This window comes from Dasypus novemcinctus, chromosome 10 (assembly GCF_030445035.2).
Source record: "Dasypus novemcinctus isolate mDasNov1 chromosome 10, mDasNov1.1.hap2, whole genome shotgun sequence".
In the NCBI taxonomy this organism is placed as follows: Eukaryota; Metazoa; Chordata; class Mammalia; order Cingulata; family Dasypodidae; genus Dasypus; species Dasypus novemcinctus.
Window position 1 is genome coordinate 7,129,523 of NC_080682.1, and position 22,977 is coordinate 7,152,499.

Consider the following 22,977-nt stretch of genomic DNA (forward strand, 5'->3'; position numbering starts at 1 on the left):
CTAGGTGTCCTGGCCCCCTGGGCCCAGCCCAGGCATGAGGGAAGGAACGAGGGCACGCCCCCCACCGCCAAACCAGCCCTACCCCACCACCGGAAAAAACCAACAACCCCAAACCCTAAAGGATGGCGAACGCCAAATGCCTTTATGGGGAAGTGTTTCACAAGTGGGGACTCTAGATCTGTCCATCGCCTCGAATCGGAGAGTTCTCGCTGAGTCACCCGAAGCCTCTGGTGTTGAAACTGGTCGGGTGCCCCGTGCTGATTAATGAATTACAACCCCCCACCCCAGGCTGCACTCTCTCTGCCGGGTGGCTGAGAAGAAGAATGAAGGTCGCGCGGAAGACGAGGGAAGACGCCTCGCCAGTACCCGCCTCTGCGCCCGGAGCCCGCCAGTGGGGCCGCCGGGCCCTCTGCCTCCCGCCCAGGGAGCCCCGGCAGCCGCTTAGTCACCTGCCCCGGCCCCCGGCGCCGCACTTCTCCCGGCTCTTGGAAATGGGACAGGCGGCGGGACAAAAGGCAAGGGGGGCGGTCGGCCCAGACAAAGGGCAGCAGGAAAAACACCATCACTTGCTGCGAGGCCAGCTCGCTGGCATTTGGGAGAATGTGTCATTGCATTTACTCCAGGGGAGGGGGAGGGAAGGTTAGCGATGGCGAGGCAGAGGTAGCGTGGAAGCCGGGCTCCGGCCCGGGCAGGGGCCGCCCCTGAGGCCCGAGGACGGCCGGGACCGGCTCACGCCCCTGGCTCGCCCGCGCGGGCCGCAGGATGATGCCCTCCCCGCCCCCTCCCGCAGGAGGCCCAGGGTGGTACCGCGGCAGCCTCGCCTCACCTCACCCCCCCTCGGCGTTGTGGGAGGGAGAGGAACCCCAGAAGCCCTCCCTTCCCTCCTCCCCCCGCCTCCCCCCACCCCGGGGAGGGCCGCTACAATTTGTGGTTACAGCTTTACACGTCAGAAAAAAAAAAAAGTTTGCAGAATGTCCCACACCGAAAAAAAAAAATCCGAAACCGAGCGAAAAAAACCTGCGAGTGGGCCTGGCGGATGGGATTATTAAAGCTCCGCCGGAGCCGCGCTCGCCCTCCCACTCCGCCAGCCTCCGGGAGAGGAGCCGCGCCCGGCCCCCAGCCCCATGGACCTCCGAGCAGGTAGGGGCCCGGCGCCCCCGCCCCCGCCGTCCCGCGCCGCGAGCTGCGGGGCCGTCGCGGTGCCCGGGCAGAACTGCGAGCTGTCCCTGCCAGCGGGGCTCGGGCCGGGGCAGGCACGGCCGCGCGCCCTCGGGAGGGGGCCGGGCGGGGACGCGGCATTCCTGGAGTCCGCGCAGCGGGGCCAGGAGGTGGCCCGGAGCGCGCGGGGAGCCCGGCGACCCGCGGCCCCGGGGGGCCGGCCACCTGGCGAGCCGGCGAGGTGGGGTCCCGGGAGCCGGGTGGCCCGAGAGCCGCGCGCACGAGTCGGGGCAAGCGGGTGGCGCGGGGAGCGAGGCTGCGGGAGGGAGACGCGGCGGGAAGGGAGGAGGGGAGCTGCGGGGAGGAAGAGGGAGGGGACGGCGGAGTGGGCGCCCGAGGCCGGGCCGGCGGCGGCGAGCGAGGCCGACACCTCGGGCCGCGCCGCTCTCCCTCCCCGGCCCTGCGGGAGGGGCGGGCAGCGGGAGGGAAGGCGGGCGGGCGGGCCGGGGAGGCGGGCGGGCGGGCAGCGCCGAGCCGGCTGGGCCGGGCGGCCCGAGGCGCGGGAATCGCGGCGTCCTCGCGGCGTCCTCGCGGCGCGCCGCCCGCCCGCAGCCCACCATGCTGCCCGCGGCCGGGGAGCCGGCGGCAGGTAGGGCCGGTCTGGTGGCGGGGCGGCGGCAGCGAGCCCCCCGCCCGCCCCGCCGGGGCCTGGGAGTGATTAGAGCGGGGGGCGGAGGCGGCCCGGCTGGACCCGGCAGGAAAAAGTCCGTCACCGGCCCGGGAGCGGCGGGAGTGGCCGCTCGGCTCGGGCGCCTGCGGGCGGGCCGGGCCGGAGACGGCCGCGCGGGCGAGGGCAGCGGCCGGAGCGGGCCGCGGAGCCCCGGCGCCCCGGACCCCGCCCCCGCCGCCGGGAGGGGAGCGACCCGGCGGGAGCGGGCCGGGGGGCGGGGCCGGGGGCGCCGGGGCCACACAGGGGGAAGGCGCCGCCGCCCTGGGGAGGGGGCCGGAGCGAGAGGTCACCGGCGAGGGGGGCCGCCGGCCGCACACATCCCCTCGAGGGGCACCCGAGGTCCGCGGGTGCCGCCAGCTTCCCGCCTTTCCGTCCCCCCACCTTCCTGCCGGGCCCTCCACCCTGCGCTCCTGGAGCCCTCCCGGCAGACTCTCCAGCCCAGAGGACCCTCTCCCTGTTTCCCCTCCCCCTCGGGGAGGCACGGGCTGCCCGGAGAGGAGGGGGAAGAGACTGGGTGCTGGCAGGGGCAGACTGAGTTCTGGGGGGTTCGGTACGGGGGCGGCACTGGACCCACTTGCCTGTCGCCTGCACCCTCTGACCCAGAAGGGCTGAGGGGCTTTCACCGGGCTTGCCGGCGGGACCCTGAACACACACTGCCGGCACGGGTGGGGCACAGGTACACGGCCCCCTGGCAGACCCACTTGCTGCCCTGGGGACACACTTGGCCAGGGGAGGAATCAGGCACCAGGCAGAACTGGCCGCCCGTGGGGCACACCACCCCAATAAGTAGCCCCTCCTGGCTGGTGAAAGGGTCCAGCGCACGGCTGCCCCGACACACTTGTGCCGCCACCCCTACCCGCCAGCTCCTCAGTCCCTGACACTTCACATTCCTCCCACAGTCCCACCTGCCTATTCACACAAGCCTTTTGCCTGCCCCCTCCAGGCCCCTCCCACGTGCCTGCACACTCCAGATTTCAAATTCACCCCCACCCTTGCCGGGACTCTTCCCTGCAGCCCTCTCCCGCCCCTGGCTTTCACCGTACACCCTGCTGCCCCTGGCTTCACCTTGCTGGCCCCAGCACCGAGGGTTTTCCCTGCAGCACCATGGGGCACCCTCTCACCCAGACCTAAGCCCTCCACCTGGTACCCAGCTGCTGCTTCTCCCAGGCCTGTTTCTTCCTGGGTTCTTTAGGCTGGAAGGGCAGGGCGAGGAGGGGGATGTTGAAGTGGGCAGCAGAAATGGAGTCCCGCAGGCTTCAGCCGGGAGCAACTTCACCGCGCAGAGGGCAAGCCCACGGCCACCCAGTGGGTTGAGGGCAAAGCTGGGTCCCCTCACTCCTAGGCCTGGCTTTCCCCTTCCTCTAAGCTGCTTGCCTCCCTGCGGTCTGGGGGGATGGGAACCAAGGAGAGGGCAGAAGGGAGAGAAAGAAGCCCGAGCAGGAAGGGACAAGGAAAAATGGGTGGTTTCTGTGCCTTTCCCTGGCCAGGGGGCTTCCTACAGTCAAAATGCCTGGCTTGCACACCACACAGGGTACACGTCACTTCTAAGCCACTCCATGCCCCATTCTGGCCCCAGTCTGACCTGAGGGCAGGGCCTTTCTTCTGACTCCCACATTTGGCCCCCACAGCTGCAGCCCACTGCGCTGCTCACAGCTCTGAGCCACTGGGCCCAGGCCCAGAGGCTCCCGGCCGACCTTCACCCTGACCCCTGGCACCTCAGCAGGCCCGGGGCTGTGCACGCAGTGGGTCTGCCCATGCAGCTGGGTCAGGGTGGCCAAGTGTGTGAGTGTGTGTGTGTTCACGAGGGGGGCCTCAGTTCCCAGGGCCCAGGGATCTGGATGGAATTAGGGGCCAGCCCCGGGGTGGGGGGCCAGGATGGGGACTGGGGGGGCTGCAGCAGGAAACGTGAGCTGCACTCATTAGCTCCTCACGTGCTCAGTGGATTTATAAACACAGGGAGAAGACGGCATGTAAACAATCAGTGGGCAGCAGCCAGAGGCAGAGCTGGGGTGGGGGCCGGGCCAGGGGCCAGGGCTGGGGGAGTGGCCCAGGACCCAGCCCCTGCTGGCCAGGTCCACCTGCTCCCTGCGAGCTGGAGAGGAGGGCTGAGGTGCCAGGCTGCCCTCCTGGGATGTGCGGGGCTCCCACCTACACCATAGGTGCTTTGCCCCACACGGCCTACAAGTTTCCTGCCTGAGATGGGGCAACACCTCCTGGCCAGAGGACGGCAGAGCCCGGCCTACCTCCCCTTTCCCCTTGCCCTGCGCTTCTCCCTCTGGATTCCTGGGACTCCCTCCTTCTGGTTTTCTCTGTGGGCCGGGTCAGTTGGATCCTTCTGCTCTCTCCCTGCTCCCCCCCCAGCCTACAGTGACACAGTTACCTCAGAACTGAAATATTCCTGGAAACACCGGCCCTGTCTGGTTAATTTCATGAGCCGTTTTTCTGCCCAGATGACTTAGCTCTTGTTTATCCAAAGGCTTCTCCCCTGCTGTCCCCATGTAGGAAGCCGGTTCTCCCTAGGGATGTCCCACAGGGCCCCGAAGGGGATGGGGCCAACAAGGCCCAGAGCTGGCCCCAAGACTGTCCCTCCTCCCCTGAAAGAGCCCAGTCCCAGAAGTGGGGCTACAGGGCTGCCCTAAGGCAGGGAGGGGGAAGGAAGCCAGCCTGGCTCCCAGTTCCTGCTTCAGCCAGGACCCTTGGCATTGCCGAACTGCGAGCCAGGCCAAACTCCCTCGAGGCTAGAAGGGCCGCTGCCCACCTCGGCAGGTCTCCAGCCTCCCAAACTAAGCCCACGTGGTACCGTTAGGATCCTGGCGTTGACTCAGCCAGATCCCCAGTGTAGCCGGGGAGAAGGGCCGGGAGTCGGTCTGGGAAGTGAAGAACAGAGAATGGAAAGGCTCTCGGAGGGGCAGGCGAGAGCTGGGAGCTCTGGATGGAATGGAAGCCTGAGGGCAGGAGCTCTCAGGAGGCGGCAGAGGGCTGCAGCTGGGAAGGAGGACAAGGAAGGGAGAGGTCGCCGCCGACCCTTCCCCATGTCCTAAGCCCTCGTGTGAAAACACACCCCCTCGAACGCAGAGCCCTTCCCCTGTCGAGCAGTGTCCCTGTGACTGGGACTTCCGCAGAAGCCTCCCTCAGGAAAGTCAGCAGGCCACGCATCTGCACGCATCCAGAGGGCGCAGCGGGGGCGCTGCGGGAGCCCCACCTGGCACTGTCTAGGAGGCATTTTCCCACGACTGGAATCTCAAAGCCTTCCTAGTTCATCACCGTCTCTTAAACCCCAACGGGGCACCATGACGGACCCTAAACCTAACTTAGTCTTAAATCTTTAGGCCCTAACTCTAAGTACAGTCGAATTGTAAGCCTGTCCAACTTATTTCTAATTACCAAAGCAATGTATGTCATTGTAGAAAAACTGAAAATACAAAATATAAAGTAGAAGAAAGAAACCACTGGTAACCTCATACCTACCCAGGCTTTAAACCCTAACGAGCCTCTTAATGACACACGAAACACCCCCGCATCTGACATCTAAGCCAACACACACAAACCTTAGCCCCGGCTCACCCTCTGCCTGCCCCAAACTAGCCGCATCCCTCTCCTGGACTCAAACCTCCACCAAACTCACTCAACCAAACCCTGAGCCTGGAGTGCCGTGAAACCCTAGAGGCAATGCAGTCCTTAAGCCTACGCCCTGCCAATTAATGCCTACTCTCTCCTGACCTTCGTTGCCTCACCCAGTCCCAGTGCCCCCTGAATCCAAGAGCCTGGAAGAGCGCGTTTCCCAGCTGCCCATGTGCGCACTCATGGCCCCAGTCCCTGGCTTCCGGGGGTGCCCAAGCTCCCAGCACCATCAGCTGAGGAGCCTGACTCACCAGATGCACTCCTCCCACCCCCCATCTCTTAGTTCCCGCTGCGGCTGATGGAAAAGCCTCATTCAGGTCAAGCTTTCCCCACCCAATACCCCAGGGAAGAGGTGGACAATCCCTGAGGGGGGTGCGAGCCGGCCCCACACTTCCCACACCAGGAATCCGAGCCTCGAACATGCTCGACAGCAACTGCCTAAAGCAGCCCTAGCCCCCAACGCTGGTGGTCTACCCCCGCAACCCTGCCTCCTCCAGCTCTCCTCAGTTCTCGGCCCCCATCCCACCCCGCCCTCTCTCCTGCACCCCTCCCTCGGGTGGGCTGTGCTGCCTCCCCTCTCCTCGGCTCTCCTCATGCTGCTGCGGCACAAAGGGAACCCAGGAAGACTGATTCACAGCCCCTAGGCCTGGCCCCATCCCTCCATGTACACAAACATACGTGTTGGCACACATACACTGACACGCGTGCCAAAGACTCTTTCTCAGTTGACACACAAATCTACGATCAAATAGCTGCTGGTACACAGATACGCACACACCAAGTCCTCGTCCTCAAACACATCCATGCCTACACGCACATGCGTGCGCCCCCCACACACACACACTTAGGCCAGCAGTACTCCCCTCCCCCAGCTCCTCTTCCTCCCATCTGGCGTCCCACCCTCGCACCCCCCTCCCAGCCCAAGGTGGGGACAGACACCTGAGGGGCTGCCAGCTGCCTCCCCCGCCCAGGTCTGGGCCCGCCCTCAAGCTTCTTGCCCATCCCGTCCACAGGGGACTCGTGGGGGATGCTAGCTTGCCTGTGCACGGTGCTCTGGCACCTCCCCGCTGTGCCAGCCCTCAATCGCACAGGGGACCCGGGGCCTGGCCCCTCCATCCAGAAAACCTATGACCTCACCCGCTACCTGGAGCATCAACTCCGCAGCTTGGCTGGGACCTACGTGAGTATCCAGGAGTTGGGCGGAGAATGGGAAGAGGAGTTGGGCGAAGAGAGCCGTAATGGTGGGGGGTCGTGGTGAGTGGCGGGGAAAGGGCAGGGCCTTGGGCTCCAGCAGTGTCCCTGTCGGGCCTATCTGCTGCCCTTCCCTCGCAGGCGCCCCCCTCCTCCCTATCCTTGGCCCCGGGACTAGGCATGCGGGCAGGCCTCGCACCCGCCTTGGCCCCCTGCCCACTGGCTGCCGGCCCGGCTGCCCGCCTCCCCCTGGGGGCTGGGGAAGTCTCCTCTGTTTACCCCGTGTTGTGGTGTCTCTTGCACGGGTGGGGCTGGGTGGGGATGGAGGGGCCCCACCTCCCATGCCTGTGTCCCAGCTCGTCTCTGCCCCCAGACCTGGGGCCCTTCTGCTCTGGACCCACGGCCTCCCTTCCGGCTGCCTCTCTCATCCCAGCTGGGCCTCCTAGGGGGTCGGGGAGAGGGGGCTGCCGGGCACCAGGGCCATTGGCGGCAGGGGCTCAGGGTGTGAATGGAGGCGATGCCGTAGGATTTGGGGGCCATCCAGGGGTGTTCAGAGAGCCCAGGAGAGAAGGAAGGAGGGTCAGAGGAGCCGAGGACCATGGGGGACTGGCCCCTTCTTCCCGTGTTCCTTCCACATCCCAGACCCTATTCTGGAGCCAGAGAAAGAAAGGGGAGGAGGGTGGCGGGGGAGCTGGCTCCAGCCCCGGGATACACCGAGGAAATTAGTTTGTCTCTGTGCTTGTCAGCGTGTGAACCTCCCCCTGGGCCCTTGCCTCTCCCAGCCTCACCCCTCACTTCTCCCTTTTTCTCCCAGCTTAGACGTCTCCCTCTTCCCTTTCCCTGGGCCCCAGGCTGCTCCCTCGAGGGTTGGCCAGGGCTCTGCCCTCCTCCTGGTCCTGCCTTCCAGACCCTTCCTCCTGACCCACTCTGCCCTTGCAGCCCTGCTCCTCACAGCCAAGCCCTTCCGGGGGCCTGAGTGCGTGCCCTGCTAGCCCCCCTCCCTCCAGCTGGGGGTCTGGGCATGTGGGGGAGCCGAAGGAGGGTGCTCCGTGCCAGCGGCTCCTCTGCCTTCCAACACACACTGGTCTCTCTTGAGTTTCCCGGTCCAGAAAACCTTTGCTTGACTCTGCTACCCCCTCTAGTTCCCGACCCGTTTTCTCTCCCGGCTTTCCCTGCCAAATTTCGCGAAGGAGTGGTCTACACCCTCTGCCTCCGCTTCCTCTCCACCCACTCACTCCTTAACCCCCTGCAAGCTGGCCTCCAGTCCACTGCACGCTACTCTCCAAGGTCGGCCCGCACCTCCTTCTCGCCAAATCCAGCAGTCTTCGTCAGCCCCCCTCTCCTTGCTCTGTTTTGCAGCGACCCTGCTGAACTATGCGACTCTCGAGCTCCTCTCCCCTGGCCTCTGTGCCCTCCTGGTCCACCCTCTGCCTCTCCAGCTTCACCTCCCGGCTCCTTCGGGGGCTGCTCTGCCTCTTTGCCCTGCCCTGCCGCCGGGCGCACTCCCAAGGCTTGCATACCCCGCCAATCAACACATCCTTACCGAGTGTCTGCTGCGTCTTCTCTCTCTACACCTTCTCCGTGGGAGAGCTCGTCACGCCCACTGCTTCAACTGTCACCTCTGTGCCAATGACATCCTTGCTGGAGAACCTTAGGGGAGGCCGTGACCTGAGAGGCAGAACATGGAGACGAGCCAGTGTCAGGGGATCCACGCCATAGAAGCTCTGGGGGCAGGTCTCTAGGTCTTCGGCGCACTGGCGGCTCCGCCCTCCTCCTTCCCCATTGCCCTCTCCTTTTCACAGCTGAACTACCTGGGCCCCCCTTTCAACGAGCCTGACTTCAACCCACCTCGGCTGGGGGCAGAGACTCTGCCCAGAGCCACTGTCAACTTCGATGTGTGGCGAAGCCTCAACGACAAACTGCGGCTGACCCAGAACTACGAGGCCTACAGCCACCTCCTGTGCTACCTGCGCGGCCTCAACCGCCAGGCCGCCACGGCCGAGCTGCGCCGCAGCCTGGCCCACTTCTGCACCAGCCTCCAGGGCCTGCTGGGCAGCATCGCTGGCGTCATGGCGGCCCTGGGCTACCCGCTGCCTCAGCCTCTGCCAGGGACTGAGCCCGCCTGGGCCCCCGGCCCTGCCCACAGCGACTTCCTCCAGAAGATGGATGACTTCTGGCTGCTGAAGGAGCTGCAGACCTGGCTGTGGCGCTCGGCCAAGGACTTCAACCGGCTCAAGAAGAAGATACAGCCTCCTGCAGCTGCGGTCGCCCTGCGCCTGGAGGCCCGTGGCTTCTGATCTCTGGCCTTTACCACCTCCTTTTGTCCCCTCCCCCTGGAAACCAGGCTCCCGCTCTGGGAGGGAGGAACCTGGATGCCAACACCTGTTGAGCCAGGAGACAGAAGCCGTGAGCCTCTGGGCCTCCACTGGACTTGGGTGGGGTGGGATGCAATAGGCCTGTCCGCCCACCCCGACCCCATCCATCCCGTCTCCCAAAGTCCTACAGGTCTGGGGAAGAGATGCAATAGGCCCATCCCGCTGCCACGGAAGTATCCCTCCAGGGAGCCTGGAGTGTGTCAAGCGGTACGAAGGCTCTCACTGCCTCCTGCTTCCTGCCCACCGCCTGCCAGCACCCACCCAGCCTCTTCAGCGGCACTTCCAGGAAGCGTGACTGGAGGGAGGGTGGGGGCCACCAGAGCATGTGCCTTTCTGGGGTGAAGCCCTTTGGCTGCCCTACTCTCTTTGGGTGGCTGTTGCTACCCTAACTCCAAATAACTCTACATATCTAATTCCAGAACAGACAAGTCCAAACAGGAAGAGATGGGATTAAAAATGGAAGATGTGGGGTCTGCATTGGAGGTGGCCTATAAACCAGAAGAGGTAACACTGAAAGCAGAGGGGCAGGGACACGCTGGACCCCGGGGCCACCAAGGCCATCGGTGGCACAGGGTGGCAAACAGAAGCTCGCAAACTCTTGCCGGCCTCGCGGTGCCTCCGCGCCGCCCCTTTCCCAGGGTATCTGTGGGTTGCCCAGGCTGGGGAGGGCAATCACAGCCACAGCCACAGGATTTCCTGAAAGTTTACATTGCGGTAGCATTTTGGGGTGTAGGGGGGCAGCTCCCCCAGGCCCTGCCTCCCAGCCCCACCCACTCATGACTCTAAGTTTGTTGTATTAATATTTATTTATTTGGAAATGTTATTTATTAGATGATATTTATTGCAGAATTTCTATTCTTGTATTAACAAATAAAACGCTTGCCCCAGGACTTACTCCGTAGGCTGGCCCTGCCCTTCCTTGTGTCTCTCGCCTCTGGGGTCTCCTGGCCCACCCTCCCCAGCTCCCACTGCTGGTGGAGGGCCCGGAAGCCCAAGATTGGAGAGTCTGGGGTGAGAGGGCTGCTCCCGGTTCCTATTCCTGGTCCCTGAGCCCAGGAAGATTTGTACAACAGCAGACTTCACAACCCGTGTCCTGTTCGTCCTGCCTCCGTCTGTCCCTTGTTTCCATTGTCCCTGCTTCTGCTCAGCCCTCCTCACTTCTTGGGATCCCTTGAACGGTCTCATAGGCCTATCCCCTCCAGACCACCCCCCACCTTGGGAGCAGAGCAGCTCACCCGCCCCCGTGGCCTCTCCCAAGTTGGCAGCCACCTGGGCCCCACCTGTGGCTGCCCCTTGGGGCCCCAGGGCAGGGACTCACCTTCTCCTCAACACCCTCCATCGCCCTTGCCGGGTGATGCACTGGAGCTAGGTTGTATTTCTCAGCTGTGACCCTACTCCTTTCTTCCTGTTCTAAGGAAGCAAATTTGGGGGGAAGGGGAGAAAACCTCATTCTGGAGCGTGAGTGAATGGAATGGATACTGCCCGAGGGGTGACCCAAGTTCAAATCCCAGTTTCAAGCCTACTATCTGAATGACCTTGGACAAATTCATCAGCCTCTCTAAGCTCCCCATCTATAAAACGGGCATAATTTAATGCCCATATAAGAGTGCTGGGAAGGACAGCAGAAACAGCAAAGGCGAGATGCTTGACTGCAGTAACAGTCATCACAGTTACTTAGAAAACATTACTTAGGACACATCAGCACGTCATGTTACTCTAGGTAAGAACCACAGGTCAATAAATGGGTTAACCACCCGCAGGTCACACCGGGGTATTCTATAAGGGCCTCCTGGAGACAATGCCTTGAGCCTAGACAGCCTGGTCAATCAGGATACTTTCAAGGCCTCCGTTGCTTCACTGTGCTACTTGGTGTAGGAAAGCCAATAGGAGTCCAAGCTCTGACTTGGCTCCTGCCCTCAGGGAGACTGCCATCTACTAGGGCAGAAAAGATCAGCTTCCTGGAAATAATAAGAGGAAATGCGTCCATGTGCAGTACCGACTGGGAAGAGGAGAGGCCAGAGGCAGGGGCAGGAGGATTGGACTCCGCTCGAGACCCTGAGTCACTGGCCCACGGTGGAGTGGACATGCTCTGTCCTGAGGGGTCCAGCCTCTTCAGGCAGAGACGCTGCCCAGTCACAGTCACAGCCAGGGGCACCCCAGCCCTGCCTCCTATCTAACAAGATAGAAAGAAGGGGCCACCTGGGCAAAAGGGGGAGCTGCCTGTAAGGTGGAAAGCCCATGCAAAGATGGAAGTAAGGAAGATCCAGCTCCTGTCATCCAGGACCCCACACTTCTAGACGGGGACCTTCTTGAGAGCAGGCTCTGAGTACTCCTTAGCTCTCCACTAGCTCAGGCCCTAGCCCAAAGAAGGTGTTCAATAAATGTGTGTTGAGCCAACCAATCTAGTAAAGGGAAAAGCACAACTCCCCTCACACTCCTAACTGCTGCTCTACAAGGCAGAATTTGATTAAGTGCAGAAAGAGACAAGTGGGCAAAATACCGTGGGGATCAGGGCAGGAGTGACATCATTCTCCTGGGTGGAGGAAAAGGCTCTGCTAATCTGTGGGCCCTGCCTGGGAGGGCTGGGATCTGAGGTCTTCACCACGTCTCCAGCCCAGCACACGGTAGGTGCTCCCAAGTCAACTTTGGAATAACTGCGCGCTGGGGTTCCACGCTGGTCTTGGAGGGCGGGCAGCATTTTGACAGATGGGGACGGGGCAGGACGATGGCTGCGCAGTCTGTCCCTCTCTCTTTCAAGCACATAGCATCTCCAAGGAGGGGCCCTGGCCTACTCATCTCTGCATCCCTATGGCATTTTAACCCAATGCCTGGCATGTAGTAAAGCACTTGATCGTTGGTTGGATTAAACCGATTGAAAGAGTATCAAGACAAGAGTGTATTAGAGTTTTAAGGCGACAGTTGCCCAACAGGCTTAGGTGGTCCAGAGGAATTGAGAGAATGTCGAGAAAGAGCCACTGGCTCTTGTAATTATGAAGTCATAGACGATCTTTGAAAGGGCTGTTGAGAGGTAGATACCAAATTATGAGATTGGAGGAGGATATGGTGGGAAGAAAGTAAAAGTGTAACTATAACTATATTCCCTCAAGAGCTTGGTGGTGGAGAGGCTATCTAGAAGGGGTAGCAGGGATCAAGAAGGTCTTTTTTTTTAGGTACTGGGTGCCAGAGATTGAACCCAGGACCTTGTATGGGGGAAGCCGGTGCTCAACCACTGAGCCATATTGGCTTCCCTGAGTTGGCTGGTGTGTTTTCGCTTGTTGTTATTTTTGTTTTTTCAGGAGGCACCAGGAACATGCCGTAGGCAGGAGGTCAACCGCTTGCGCCACATCTGCTCCCAGGAATCGTTTTTGCTTTGTTTTGTTGTATTTGTTTTTACATGGCATATTTTCCCCCTCCTTTCACTTTCAACCTATTTGTGTCTTTGAATTTAAGGTGACACTGGTTCACAGCATCCTCTTATGATCCTTTTTTATTTCTGTGGGGTTGGTAGTAATATCCCCCCTTTCATTTCTGATTTTAATTATTTGCATCCTCTCTCTTTTTTCTTTTTTAGTCTAGCTAAAGTTATATCAATTTTATTGATATTAAAAAAAAACTTTTGGTTTTCATTGACACTCTACTGCTTTTTTATTTCTATGTCATTTATCTCTACTCTAATCTTTATTTCCTGCCTTCTGCTGGCTTTGAGTTTAGTTTGTTCTTTTCTAAATCCTTCAGTTGTGAGGTTTTTCTGATCTGAGACCTTTCTTATTTAATGTAAGCATTTAGAGTTTTAAATTTTCCCCTTAGGGGAGTGAGTGTAGCTCAGTGGTTGAGCGCCTACTTTCCATATACAAGGTCTTGGGTTCAATCCCTGGAACTCCCTAAGATAAACAAACAAACAAATAAATTTCTCTCTCAGCACTGCCTTTACTGCATCTCCTAGATCTTGGTCTGTTGGGTTGTTGTTTTTAAGTAGAAGAGATCTAAACATGCTTTCTGCTGAGTGAGGGGATGGTGGCTGGAGAAGAATGGAGACGTTTTGGAAATAGAATAAGGAGACAATCAGACAAGCAAGCACCAGCAAACACACCTTTGTCGTGGACCCAATCAGCATGGATTGTGACAATCTGCAGCAGGCCAGAGGTGGAGGCTGAGGACTGGCAGAGCAGGAATGGTGGAGAATCCAGGGCTCTAGAGGGGCTTGGGTGCCAATGATTGTCCTGTTGAGTGGCTGTGAGCAAGGGCAAAAAGAAGGTGAGGGAAAAGAGAGGAAGGGAAGGCCAGAGGAAGAGGGGCCAGCACTAGCCACCAGTGGCAGGGAGCTGGTGGGAAGGGTGCACGGAGGGGAGCAGGTTTGAAAGGGCACTTCAGAGGCACAGTTCTTGAGTTCTCCTCCATGGTGAATGGTGATGGGGAGTATGAGCCCTTCCTTTGAGTTTTGGCACTGTATCCCCTGGGGCCTCTTATGAAAATACCAGCACTGTGGGACAGATAATGCAGCCACCAACCAGTAATCAGTCTCTTCTGTGAGGGAGCCTGTCATTGGCTTTCCACCTGCTGCTGCTTCAGGCTGGGTGAGGAGGGGACAAATGCGTTTTCCGTGGTCCTCTAAGTGTAGTCTTGTCAGGGCCCATGTATCCAGAGGTCAACTTAGGAAACTAGACTCACTGGGGCCTTGCAGCAACATGGGGGCACATTACCTCCAGAAGTCCTCCTGTTGCCAGAAAGCCTAGGGAGGATGGGAGGGCAGGAGGAAAGGCCTTCTTTTCTGTCTTCACCAGACACCATATAATGGCTTAGAAACCTCATTGTCTTGGGGGCCTGGAAAGACACAAGTGCTTGAGAGAAGGTGCACAGGACGGAGAATTGACACTGGAGGGAGGCAGCCGGGGACAGGCAGGAGTGGGTATGGAAGAGGTTCTCACAGGGGTGGGGGTGGGCAAATGGGGGTATGCTTTGCCAGCTTCCCCCTTTTGCAAAGACTGACCCAAAATCCAGGACATAGGGGCCCCCTTGGTATCTGAAGAGACACATTCAAGCACTCATCACACACACACACACTCACACTCACACTCACTCACTCTCCCCAGCCACCCCAAATGGGGAAGAGCAAAGGGAGGCTCTCTGTTTCCCTTAACCTAGAGGGCAAGGGCCAGTGATTCAGGCCTGGCTGAGTGCTCTGATGGGTGGCTCCCTCTCAGCAACCCCTTCTTCTCTGGAGCCACAATTGTCCCTTCCTTTGTCCCTTCAATTCTTGAGCTCCCTGACTCAGCCTGGTTCCCTAATTTCCCAGCAAGGGACAAAGCCCTTGTCAGTGGGGTGGGGGAGTAACTGTGAGAAAGCTTCAGAACTAGAGTGCCAGTCCTTTCCCAGGCTCGACCTTCATGGTCCCTCAGCCTCACTAGTTCAGGGGTCACCCCAGCCCCTCCCCAATTTGCGTGGCTCATGGGGTGGAAATGGTTAACTAGGACCTTTCTTCCAGCTGGACAAAGTCTGACACCTGGTGGCCAAGGTGAGGAATAGGCAGAAGGGCCCCTTTTCAAATTTTCCCTGAACTTCTCCAGACCAGGATGGCCAAGGTCGAAGGGCAAATGACTGAAGGGCCGCGGTTGGGACAGGGCAGAGGAGACAGTGGCAGAAAAACTCAGAGAGACCCGGGTTCCCTTCCTTCTCTTCGACCAGGCTTCCACCCCTGAAGCCCCCAAAGCCAGAGAACCTGGAGCAGGGAGGGGGTGGGAATTTCGGAGGGTTCTAAGGGCTTTGGTGGGGCTGCCTGAAAGAAATCTGGACCATGGGGTGAGGAATAGGGCCCCGGGAGTGTGCATATGTTGGCGGGTGTCAGTCTGGATGCCCAGGATCTGCTGAGCAGGCCTGATTTCCAGCGCAGGGTGGGTGGCAGGGCCCGAGGGCCTGAGGAAGGGGGGTGCATCAGGAGAGAGAAGGAGAGCAGGAAACGCCCCACAGCCTGCTGGGCTCCAGGCAGCTGCTTCTCTCCCTCCACCTGCCCCCACCTTCCCAGCACTACCTGGCTCTCTCCAAGAGCCCCATTGGGAGCTGGGGGAGGGGAAGGGGCCCAGAGGGCGCATGAGCAGTACGGGTGGGGGGGCGGGGGCATCCTGCCTCATTGTCTGCACTAAGCCAGGCCTAATCCCCTTCCCTTAGAGCAGTCAGCATGGGGCTCCATCCCTTGGAAGGTGCTGGGCTCCCACTCCAGTTCTTTCCTCTCCTGGGTTCCCCAGTACTTTGGCCTAAGCTATGAAGCAAGGGCTGAGTGTTCCTAGGCAGGGGTGCAAAGGCCACTCCCGCTAGTCCCCCACCACTTCTGGGGGGCAGAGCTGATACAAGGACCTTAGTCCTGGGTCTCAGGAAACTCCCCCAAGGAGAGAAAACTTCGCCCCCCAACTCAGACCTCTGGCCTGGCCCTCCAGCCTGCAGCCTGAACTGTGACAGGCCCCAGGAGAGCAGTTTGGAGGATGGGTCCAGAAGGCTACCTGGGTAGGACAGGGGTTCCAGAGAGGGTAGTGGTAAGAGGCAGCAGGGGGTGGGGGCAGAGGATAAGGAGGAAAAGACCCCGGGCTGGGCAGGCGGAGGTCTGGTCTAGTTGCCAGGGCACCTTGGGGATTCAGAGTCAGGAGAAGAGATCAGCTGGGCAGAATAGCTCAGAAATCCCTGGGTGCCAGCTCCTCCCTTGGGGTCTTTCCCCACTGTCTGATGAGGGAAGGGCAATGGTCCGTGTGGAGAGCTCCCTCAGCGCCAAGCAGAAAGCCAGCCCAGGGATGCCTGAGCTCAAGCTGACCACACTGATTCTCTTTCTCGGGGCTGAAGAGAAGCTGAAGGCCAAGGGAGCCATCTTCCAGGCTGGGTGGGAGAGGCTGGCAGGGCCAGAGGCAGACAGAGCTGGGGGCAGCCAGCAGGGGCTGTCCAAACTGTGCTCGCAGAGCAGGTCATGGCCAGAGGCCGCACAGGAGAGGAGGGCTGGCCAGGGCAGCAGTGGGAGCCGCTGTGGCGGTCCAGAGGCACACCCCATTTCACGCTTCCTGGGCGGTGGCAGGGCCCCACGGCTATCAGCTTTCAGGGTGGGAGGGACCTGGAATGAGGAGGGGTCTGCCCCACCCTGACTCCCTACTCCCTCAGGGCTTTGTGGACTCAGAAGGCAGGTGGCGGCTGCAGCTGGGACCCTGGGGGCCACACATCTCTGGAAACAGCTCTGGAGGCCCTAGCTGAGGCCCCCTCACGGAGTACGCTGCCTGGCTGGACTCAACACCTAAGCGCGTCCCAGCCCCTGGTGAAGAGGGCCTCCCGCGTCCCTCCCCACCTCAGCTGGGCCTCTGCCTCCCTCAGGGTGGGCCCTGCTTAGTCGACAAGGCACTTGGGGGGATTAGAGCAGACCCAGCCCAGACAATGCAGCAGGGAAGGGCCCTCCAGCTCTGTGCAGTGCACCCACAAGCTCCCGCTCCAGCTCAGCCCTCCTCAAGGAAGCTGATGGGGAGCCAGGCAGGAGGAGGCCCTGCTGACGGCCGCTCCCTGCCTCCTCCCCTTTGGCGTTCTCCTATCCAGAGCATTCTTCTTTGCTCCCTACAAAGATCGCTGGCTTCAGGGATAGGGGCCCAGCCCCGTCCCAGCACAGAGCACCCAGACCCCAGAGCAGTGGGAAAGAAGGAAAGCAGAGGGCTCTGAGCAGGCACGGCCCTGGCATCTCTGCCTCTAGGACTGGCACCCTAGGGAGAAGACCGGACCACATCTCCCAGGGTGATGAGAGCTACGCCAGTCCTTGTGCTCACTGATTCCCAGACTCCCACTGGCCAGCATTTTCGCCTGCTGCCAGGAAGTTGGTGAGGGGGAGGCAGGGTAGGGGTGAGTCAGCGATGACAGGAGCCCAACAGACAAAGGTCATGGGTGGAGAATTGAGAGAGAGTTTCCAGCAGCCTGCCTCTGCCAGGGGGTCTTCCAAGGCTAAGCAGCCCCATAGCCCTCTCATCCTGTCTGCCCTCTCAGCCTCGGGGCTTCTGGGACATGGGGCACTGTGGTTTAGGTGAGACCCCACGATGCCTGTGACTATTAGCAGTGGTAATTTATCCAGGGTTCCTGCTTTTGAAAACCTTTTTACATTTAAATTGAGTTACTCTGTGGTGCAGTGCCTGGAAGAGGACTTGGCATATTCTGAGTGCTCTATGTTGGGGTCATTGTTATTTTCTGCTCCTGCACTCATTTTTCTGTGAGAGAAACTGAGCAGAGTTGACCCAGGAAGAACCGGGGCCCGAGGTGTGTGTGACGAGAACCCCTGCTCCTGCCCAGCCCAGGGTGAGACCTTCCTGACCAGCAGGGCGGCAGGCTGGCAAGGAAGGCTGGCCTGGACCGAGGGGCAGTGTCTCTGGGCGCAGGCTGTGAGAAAGGAGCTCTCAGAGGCCGCGGGCTTCTCCAGCCAGCTCCCCCGGGGCCGGTGGGGGTGGGCTGAGAGCAGGGAAGGGGCTGGATTAGCCCACCCTCTCCCCGGACCTCCAGACCGGCCCCCACAATGCGCCGCGGGCCAAGGGGCCTGAGCGGAAGGCTCCAGCTGGGCTCTGGGGAGCTACAAAACGGCCACGGGGATTAGTGGGGCTGAAAAGCACATTTGCCTAGGAAGGGAAAACGGGAAGTGAGAGGCCGAGGAGAACGCTCTGTGACTCCCTGGAGACCCCGCCGCAGACCAGCGTGGGGGGAGGCGCAGGAAGAGGTGGTGAAGCCTGGGGCATCTTGACAGGTCCTGCCCCCCCAGAGCACAGCTGCAGGCTCGGCCCCGCCCCCTCGCCCTGAGCCGCGGGCCATTGGCCAGAGCCGGGGCTCCGCCCCACAGGCGCGGCCTGCCATTGGCTCAGGCCTTTCGTGTTTGCGAGCCCGTGGGGGTGGGGAAGAGGCGTCATCCCCTGGAAGCCGCCGGACTTCCTCTCGCGGCTCGTCTGGGTCACCCCGTCTGCCCGCCGCTGGCCCCGGCTCTCGCTCTCAGCAGCTGTCCCTCTCGCGCCCGCTGGCCTGCTCTCTTCTTCCCCGCCGTCGCCTCCTTCTCCGCCTGCCTGGGTGGCCGCCATGGGCCGGAAGCGGCTCATCACTGACTCCTACCCTGTAGTGAAGAGGAGGGAGGGGCCCGCTGGGCACAGCAAGGGGGAGCTGGCACCAGAGCTAGGTCTCTGAGGCGTGGGGGCGGCCGCTGGACACCGAGGGGCAGAAGAGGAAGTGGGCGGAGGAGGGGACAGGGGCAGGGGCAGGAGGCTCTGTCCTCCACTTCCTGCCCCAGGGCTGGCCGCGGGGAGCCTGAGGCCTGGGCAGAGGCCTGGGCAGAGGCCTGGGCAGGCCTGAGACGCCTCTCATTGCAGAGGAAGAGCCCCAAGCCCCGGACGTGGATGAAGCCGACCTGGAGCTGCTCAGGCAGTTTGACCTGGCCTGGCAGTATGGGCCGTGCACAGGTGAGAACCCCACCCAGGCGCTGTGGGGCACACACCCCTGAGCCAGTCCTGTCACCCACATCTCTCTGAAGGAACCCTGGCCCCTGTCTGCCTCTCTCCAGCACTGTTCCTGGGACTGCGGAGCGTGGAGGCTCCCAAGACACATCCCTACACATTCTCTAGCCTTGGCTCCTCCTCAACCCCCAAGAGGCCCCAGTGTCATCTTCCCACACTGCAGGTATCACCCGGCTGCAGCGCTGGCATCGGGCACAACAGATGGGCTTGGATCCTCCTCCAGAGGTGCATCAGGTGCTACAGACCCACCCTGGGGATCCCCGCTTCCAGTGCAGGTCAGAGGCAGGTTGAGGGGGGCTTTCATGGGAGCCTGACCTCCAGGCATCACCACCCTACTGGCCCAAGGGAGAGAGGGAGACAGGCTTTGGGGAACCCTCCCCCAGGCTCCTCCAGTCCTTGCTGGGCAGGCAAGGTGTCATGAGGTGGAGGTGCCTGGTTCAGGAAGGCAGAAGGTTGCTTTAATAATTCTTATCTCTGAGCCAATGGGAAAGGGTACACCCAGGGACCAAGGGGCAATCTATTTTTGGACTGAAGGGCTGGCCAAGGACTATAGCCAATGGCCAAGGACTGGGGCTGGTAAAATCCAGGTCACTAAGGGACTCAGCTGACTCACTCTCTGGTGTCTCCCTCCCACCCCACCTTCCACAGCCTCTGGCATCTCTATCCACTTTGAAGCCCCGCCTAGGACCTCCTGCCTTTGGCAAACCTGCTAGCTACCCGAGAGCCTCAGGACAGATGGGAGAGCCAGCTGCTCTGCTGTGGAGGAACACTTGGCAAGAAAGAGTCTCTCAGGGAAGGAAGCAGACTTAATCTGGAGGTGTCCGTGGCTCCGCCCCTCCACCTAGCCGGGTGCCAGGAGGCCCTCTCAGAGCCCACAGCAGCTGAAGCGAAGTTCTGGATGGAGGATGGTCCTTGAGGGCAAGGACCTGGCCTTGAACCTACTGCCACATCCCTCCCTGACCTAAACCCTGGGGTTCCTGGGGATCGTGTGGCAATCAGGCACAGCCTTGGCAGAGCCATTCTCAGGTAGATGATCCAGGAAGCAAACATGCACTCCTCACCTAAGGCTGGGAATCTAGGGCAGAGACTGGCTGAGCTCACAGGGCAAGGGGTTCACAAATGCTTATCAATAAAGAGCACTGAGCCTGGAACTCTGACCTCGGTCCCTTCCTGTGCCCCTGCTTTGGCTAGCAGGACCCAGCAAGCTGAGAGGTGGGGTAGAGCCAGCACCATGCCCCACTTTTTCTAAAAGACTCCTGGGTGCACGTGCCTAAGCCCCAGGCCTGAGAGGGACTGAAGACCACCCCAATGACAAGACGGTCCTGCCAGAGCTGAGCTGCCTCTGGCGCCCCCTGGTGGCCCTCAGGGAAACTACTCCTTAGTCATCCACCTGACCAGTTAAGGGAAACCTGATCTGCAGACCACCTAGCCTGCCCAGCGTTGCCACCAGCCTCAAGGATGGCTTCTTTGCCAGAGGAGGACCCATGGGGCCCATGTCTCATGAAGTCCAGTCAGACCTACACATTCCCAGCAAGCACCTCTGCTTCCCACATTGGGGGACACCTGGGTCCAAAGCAGGGTTGGGGGAAGGTCTCAACCTGCAGGATCTAATCTGAGATGGTCACCTTCGGGGTGCTTTGGTAGGGAACTGGCTGGAACCAGAACCTCTGCTTAGAGGACGTGGGGCCCGGTATAGATAGCATGGAGAATGGAATCTAGTGCTTCATTTGCTATGTCAGCACCCCCTCCTGGGGGCAGAGAGAGACAGGGTTATTCACTTCTTGGAAACAGGTCTAGAGAGCAGTTAAATGGCCTTTTTAACTCCTATTTTATTGGGCACTTAGGAACTTCAGAAGTATTGTCCCTAGCCCTCCTAAAAAAAACCTTCAAAGTAAATTTCAGAGAAGGAAACTGAGGTCAGGAAGGTTAGGTAAAGGTGCCCAGCCTCACACAGCAGGTAAGGAAGGGGTAGAGCAGAGGTGAGGCCCACATCTATTCCTCCAGTCTAGACCACGCCCCCCTGCCCAACTCCTGGGCACCTACCACGTGCCAAGGCACCTGTGAGCCTCTTGTGGTGTTAATAGTGGGGAGGAGATGGGCAAAACCAAATTCACGTGTAAATATTAGGAGAGGTAGTGATTGTGGTGAGAAAAGAGGGGTGAGAGCGCTAGGGCTGCATTGTAGAGTGTGGTTAGGGAAGCTCACTGGTAAGGTCGCATTGGAGCAGAGATCTGAAGGAAGTCAGGGAGCAAGCCCTGCACCTACTAGAGCATTCCAGGCGGAAAGAACCACCAAAGCCCCATGGAGGAGAGTTTTCAGCTTGTTCAAGGAGCAGCGTGGAGGCCAGTGTGGCTGGGGCACAGGGAGCAAGAGGGCGAGGCGGGGAACGAGGGCAGAGAGGAAGCAGGCCCATTCCCAGTGCTCATAGGCTGCGATAAGCAATCTGGATTTTACTCCAAGTGAAAGGGCTTCAAGCTACTACAGCAGGACACGTTGACCTGACATTTTGAAACTATTACTCTGTTGGCGAAGTCGTGGAGGTGGAGGAAGAGAGACAGCAAAACCTCCTAGGATGACAGTGGGGTTGTCCAGGTGGGAGGTGCTGGTAGTTTGGACTAGGGAAGGAAAGGTGGAGGTGGCAGGAAGTGGCCAGGTTCTTTTTTTTTTCTTTCTTTTCTTTTCATTTTAATGTGGTGACATATATACATCATAACATTTCTCATTTTCACCACTTTCAAGTGTACAATTCTCTATATTTTGAGGACAGAACTGGCAGGATTTGCTGATGGGATTTAAAAGAGAGGTTTGAGCAAATGAAAGGATAGCATTCTGTTACCAAGGAAAGACTGTGGGAAGGGCTCCTCTTAGATGTGCTGAACTTGAAGTGTCATTGATGTACCCAAGTAGAGCTGAGGAGTAGGCCTTTGGATAGCCAAATCTGGAATTCTGGGGAGTGATCCGGATTCAAGATAGAAATTTGGGCACCTTTTCGATAATAATTAAAGTCACTAGAGTGGATGAGATGACCTAGGATTGAATGTAGATAGAAGTAAGACAGCCCTGTCTTATCTTATTGTTCAAGGACAGCCCTGGGGCCCTCCCACACTGGGAGGTGAGGAAGAGGGGACTCAGGAGGCCAGGGCAGAAGGTGTTTCCAGGGCAGGACAAACAGCGTCTCAGATGCTTCTCAGAGGCCTGAGAACGGCCTCCTGGACTTGGCAACGCAGAGGTCCCTGGAGACCTGATGAGTTTCAGCGATGTGATGGGGGTAAAAGCCTGACCCCGACTGGAGTGGCTCCAGGAGGAATAACAGCCGAAGTGTAAATAGCGTGCTGAGTAGCTCAGGGATTTTTTTTTTTTTTTTTTTTTACTGTAAAGGGAGCAGCAAAATGGAGTAGAGAGGTGATACGGGATCAAGGGAGGGTTTTTATTTTATTTCCTTTTTTTGTTGGTTTTGCCTTGTTTTAGATAGTGATAGCAGAGCTTAATTACATGATGAAGGGAATGCTCCAATAGAGAGGGCAGGTGACGATGCAGGAGAGAGAGAAGGCAGTTGTAATGAGTGAGGGAGGAGGGTGGCCTTAGACTGGAAGCGGGAAGGCAGGAGAGGCAGGAGGGAAGCTCTGGGACTGCCCTTGCTGCGGAGGCCTGAGTTCCCCGAGAGCCCGTCAAGGCCAACTGCCAGGCTGAGTGCTGCACACGCTAACAGCCTCCTGGGCTAAGGATTAGCCACATCTTACAGGCCGAGAGGTAAAGCGACTCGCTCAATTCGTAAACGTCAGGGCCCAGATTCAAAGCCGGGCCTGTCCTTCCAGTGCGTCACAGTCCCACCCAGCCTTGCACTCCAGGTGCTTATGATTTTGTTGGAGAGATAAGATCTACATATGTGGAAAGTTAAAAAAAAAAACCATGTAATACAAGTACTACCTTGAGGCCTCCTAGTAGAAGTGGAGGCGCCGCGTTCTCTGAGTTGTCAGAAAGGAGACGGCACCAGTGACTCAGAGGACCCTCACCAGGCTGCACGGGGCTGGAGCACAGGGACCGTGGGCTCAGCTGCACCGGCATCACCCCTTCCTTGACCTCCTACCTGTCTTGTCCCTTGTCCTCCTGATGGCTGTGCACCGCAGCCCTTTCCACTGCAGGATGAATGCAGACCCCAACTGGAGCTGGAGGTGGCCCAAGACTTCTCCACTCTGAACAGTTTTGGTAGTTTTCTTTTATAAATCTTTTGTCAATTTTGCATTTGACTCCATGAATGTTTCAACATAAAAATGGATGAACTTATTATCAAGAAAATGTAACTCTCCAGGAAGATGTGCCATGTCTGGCCACTGGCTGCCTTTGCAGACCCCAGACACCCACCACCACCTTGCCCACTTTGAGCAGTCCTGCAGAAAGCACTAGATAA

The 22,977-nt window shown here is 59.5% G+C and overlaps 2 protein-coding genes and 1 long non-coding RNA gene across 11 annotated transcripts in view; 2 read left to right on the forward strand and 1 right to left on the reverse strand.

Moving 5' to 3' along the window:
• Positions 1 to 22,977, reverse strand: part of LOC131279968 (uncharacterized) — a 99,076-nt gene that overhangs the window by 12,546 nt on the left and 63,553 nt on the right. The window contains exon 3 of the long non-coding RNA XR_009187482.1: positions 8,244 to 8,368. This is a non-coding gene — a long non-coding RNA (uncharacterized lncRNA). The remainder of the gene's footprint in view (positions 1 to 8,243; positions 8,369 to 22,977) is intronic.
• Positions 644 to 9,969, forward strand: CLCF1 (cardiotrophin like cytokine factor 1). Its single transcript, XM_004481596.4, has 3 exons — positions 644 to 1,140; positions 6,523 to 6,689; positions 8,503 to 9,969. The coding sequence occupies exons 1-3, from the start codon at positions 1,125 to 1,127 to the stop codon at positions 8,995 to 8,997; spliced, it is 678 nt and encodes a 225-aa protein (XP_004481653.1). The 5' UTR covers positions 644 to 1,124; the 3' UTR covers positions 8,998 to 9,969.
• On the forward strand, positions 17,944 to 19,720 carry POLD4 (DNA polymerase delta 4, accessory subunit). 9 transcript variants are annotated; one of them, XM_004481599.5, is made up of 4 exons: positions 17,944 to 18,235; positions 18,426 to 18,515; positions 18,733 to 18,844; positions 19,218 to 19,720. In XM_004481599.5, exons 1-4 carry the CDS (start codon positions 18,139 to 18,141, stop codon positions 19,240 to 19,242), a joined length of 324 nt encoding a protein of 107 aa, XP_004481656.1. In that variant the 5' UTR covers positions 17,944 to 18,138; the 3' UTR covers positions 19,243 to 19,720. The 9 variants fall into 9 exon arrangements, with proteins under 9 accessions (XP_004481656.1, XP_058161091.1, XP_004481655.1 ...); XM_058305108.2 differs by having other exon boundaries at positions 17,951 to 18,235; positions 18,587 to 18,794; positions 19,218 to 19,379; XM_004481598.5 differs by having other exon boundaries at positions 17,952 to 18,235; positions 18,587 to 18,803; positions 19,218 to 19,379.

Coding starts and splice junctions, on each gene's coding strand:
- POLD4 (XM_023585519.2), top strand. CDS start 18,139: ATGGGCCGGAAGCGGCTCATCACTGACTCCTACCCTGTAGTGAAGAGG. Junction 18,516..18,586: donor GCAGTATGGGCCGTGCACAG/GTGAGAACCCCA, acceptor ATCTCTCTGAAG/GAACCCTGGCCCCTGTCTGC. Junction 18,845..19,217: donor GATCCCCGCTTCCAGTGCAG/GTCAGAGGCAGG, acceptor CACCTTCCACAG/CCTCTGGCATCTCTATCCAC.
- CLCF1 (XM_004481596.4), top strand. Junction 6,690..8,502: donor GCAGCTTGGCTGGGACCTAC/GTGAGTATCCAG, acceptor TCCTTTTCACAG/CTGAACTACCTGGGCCCCCC.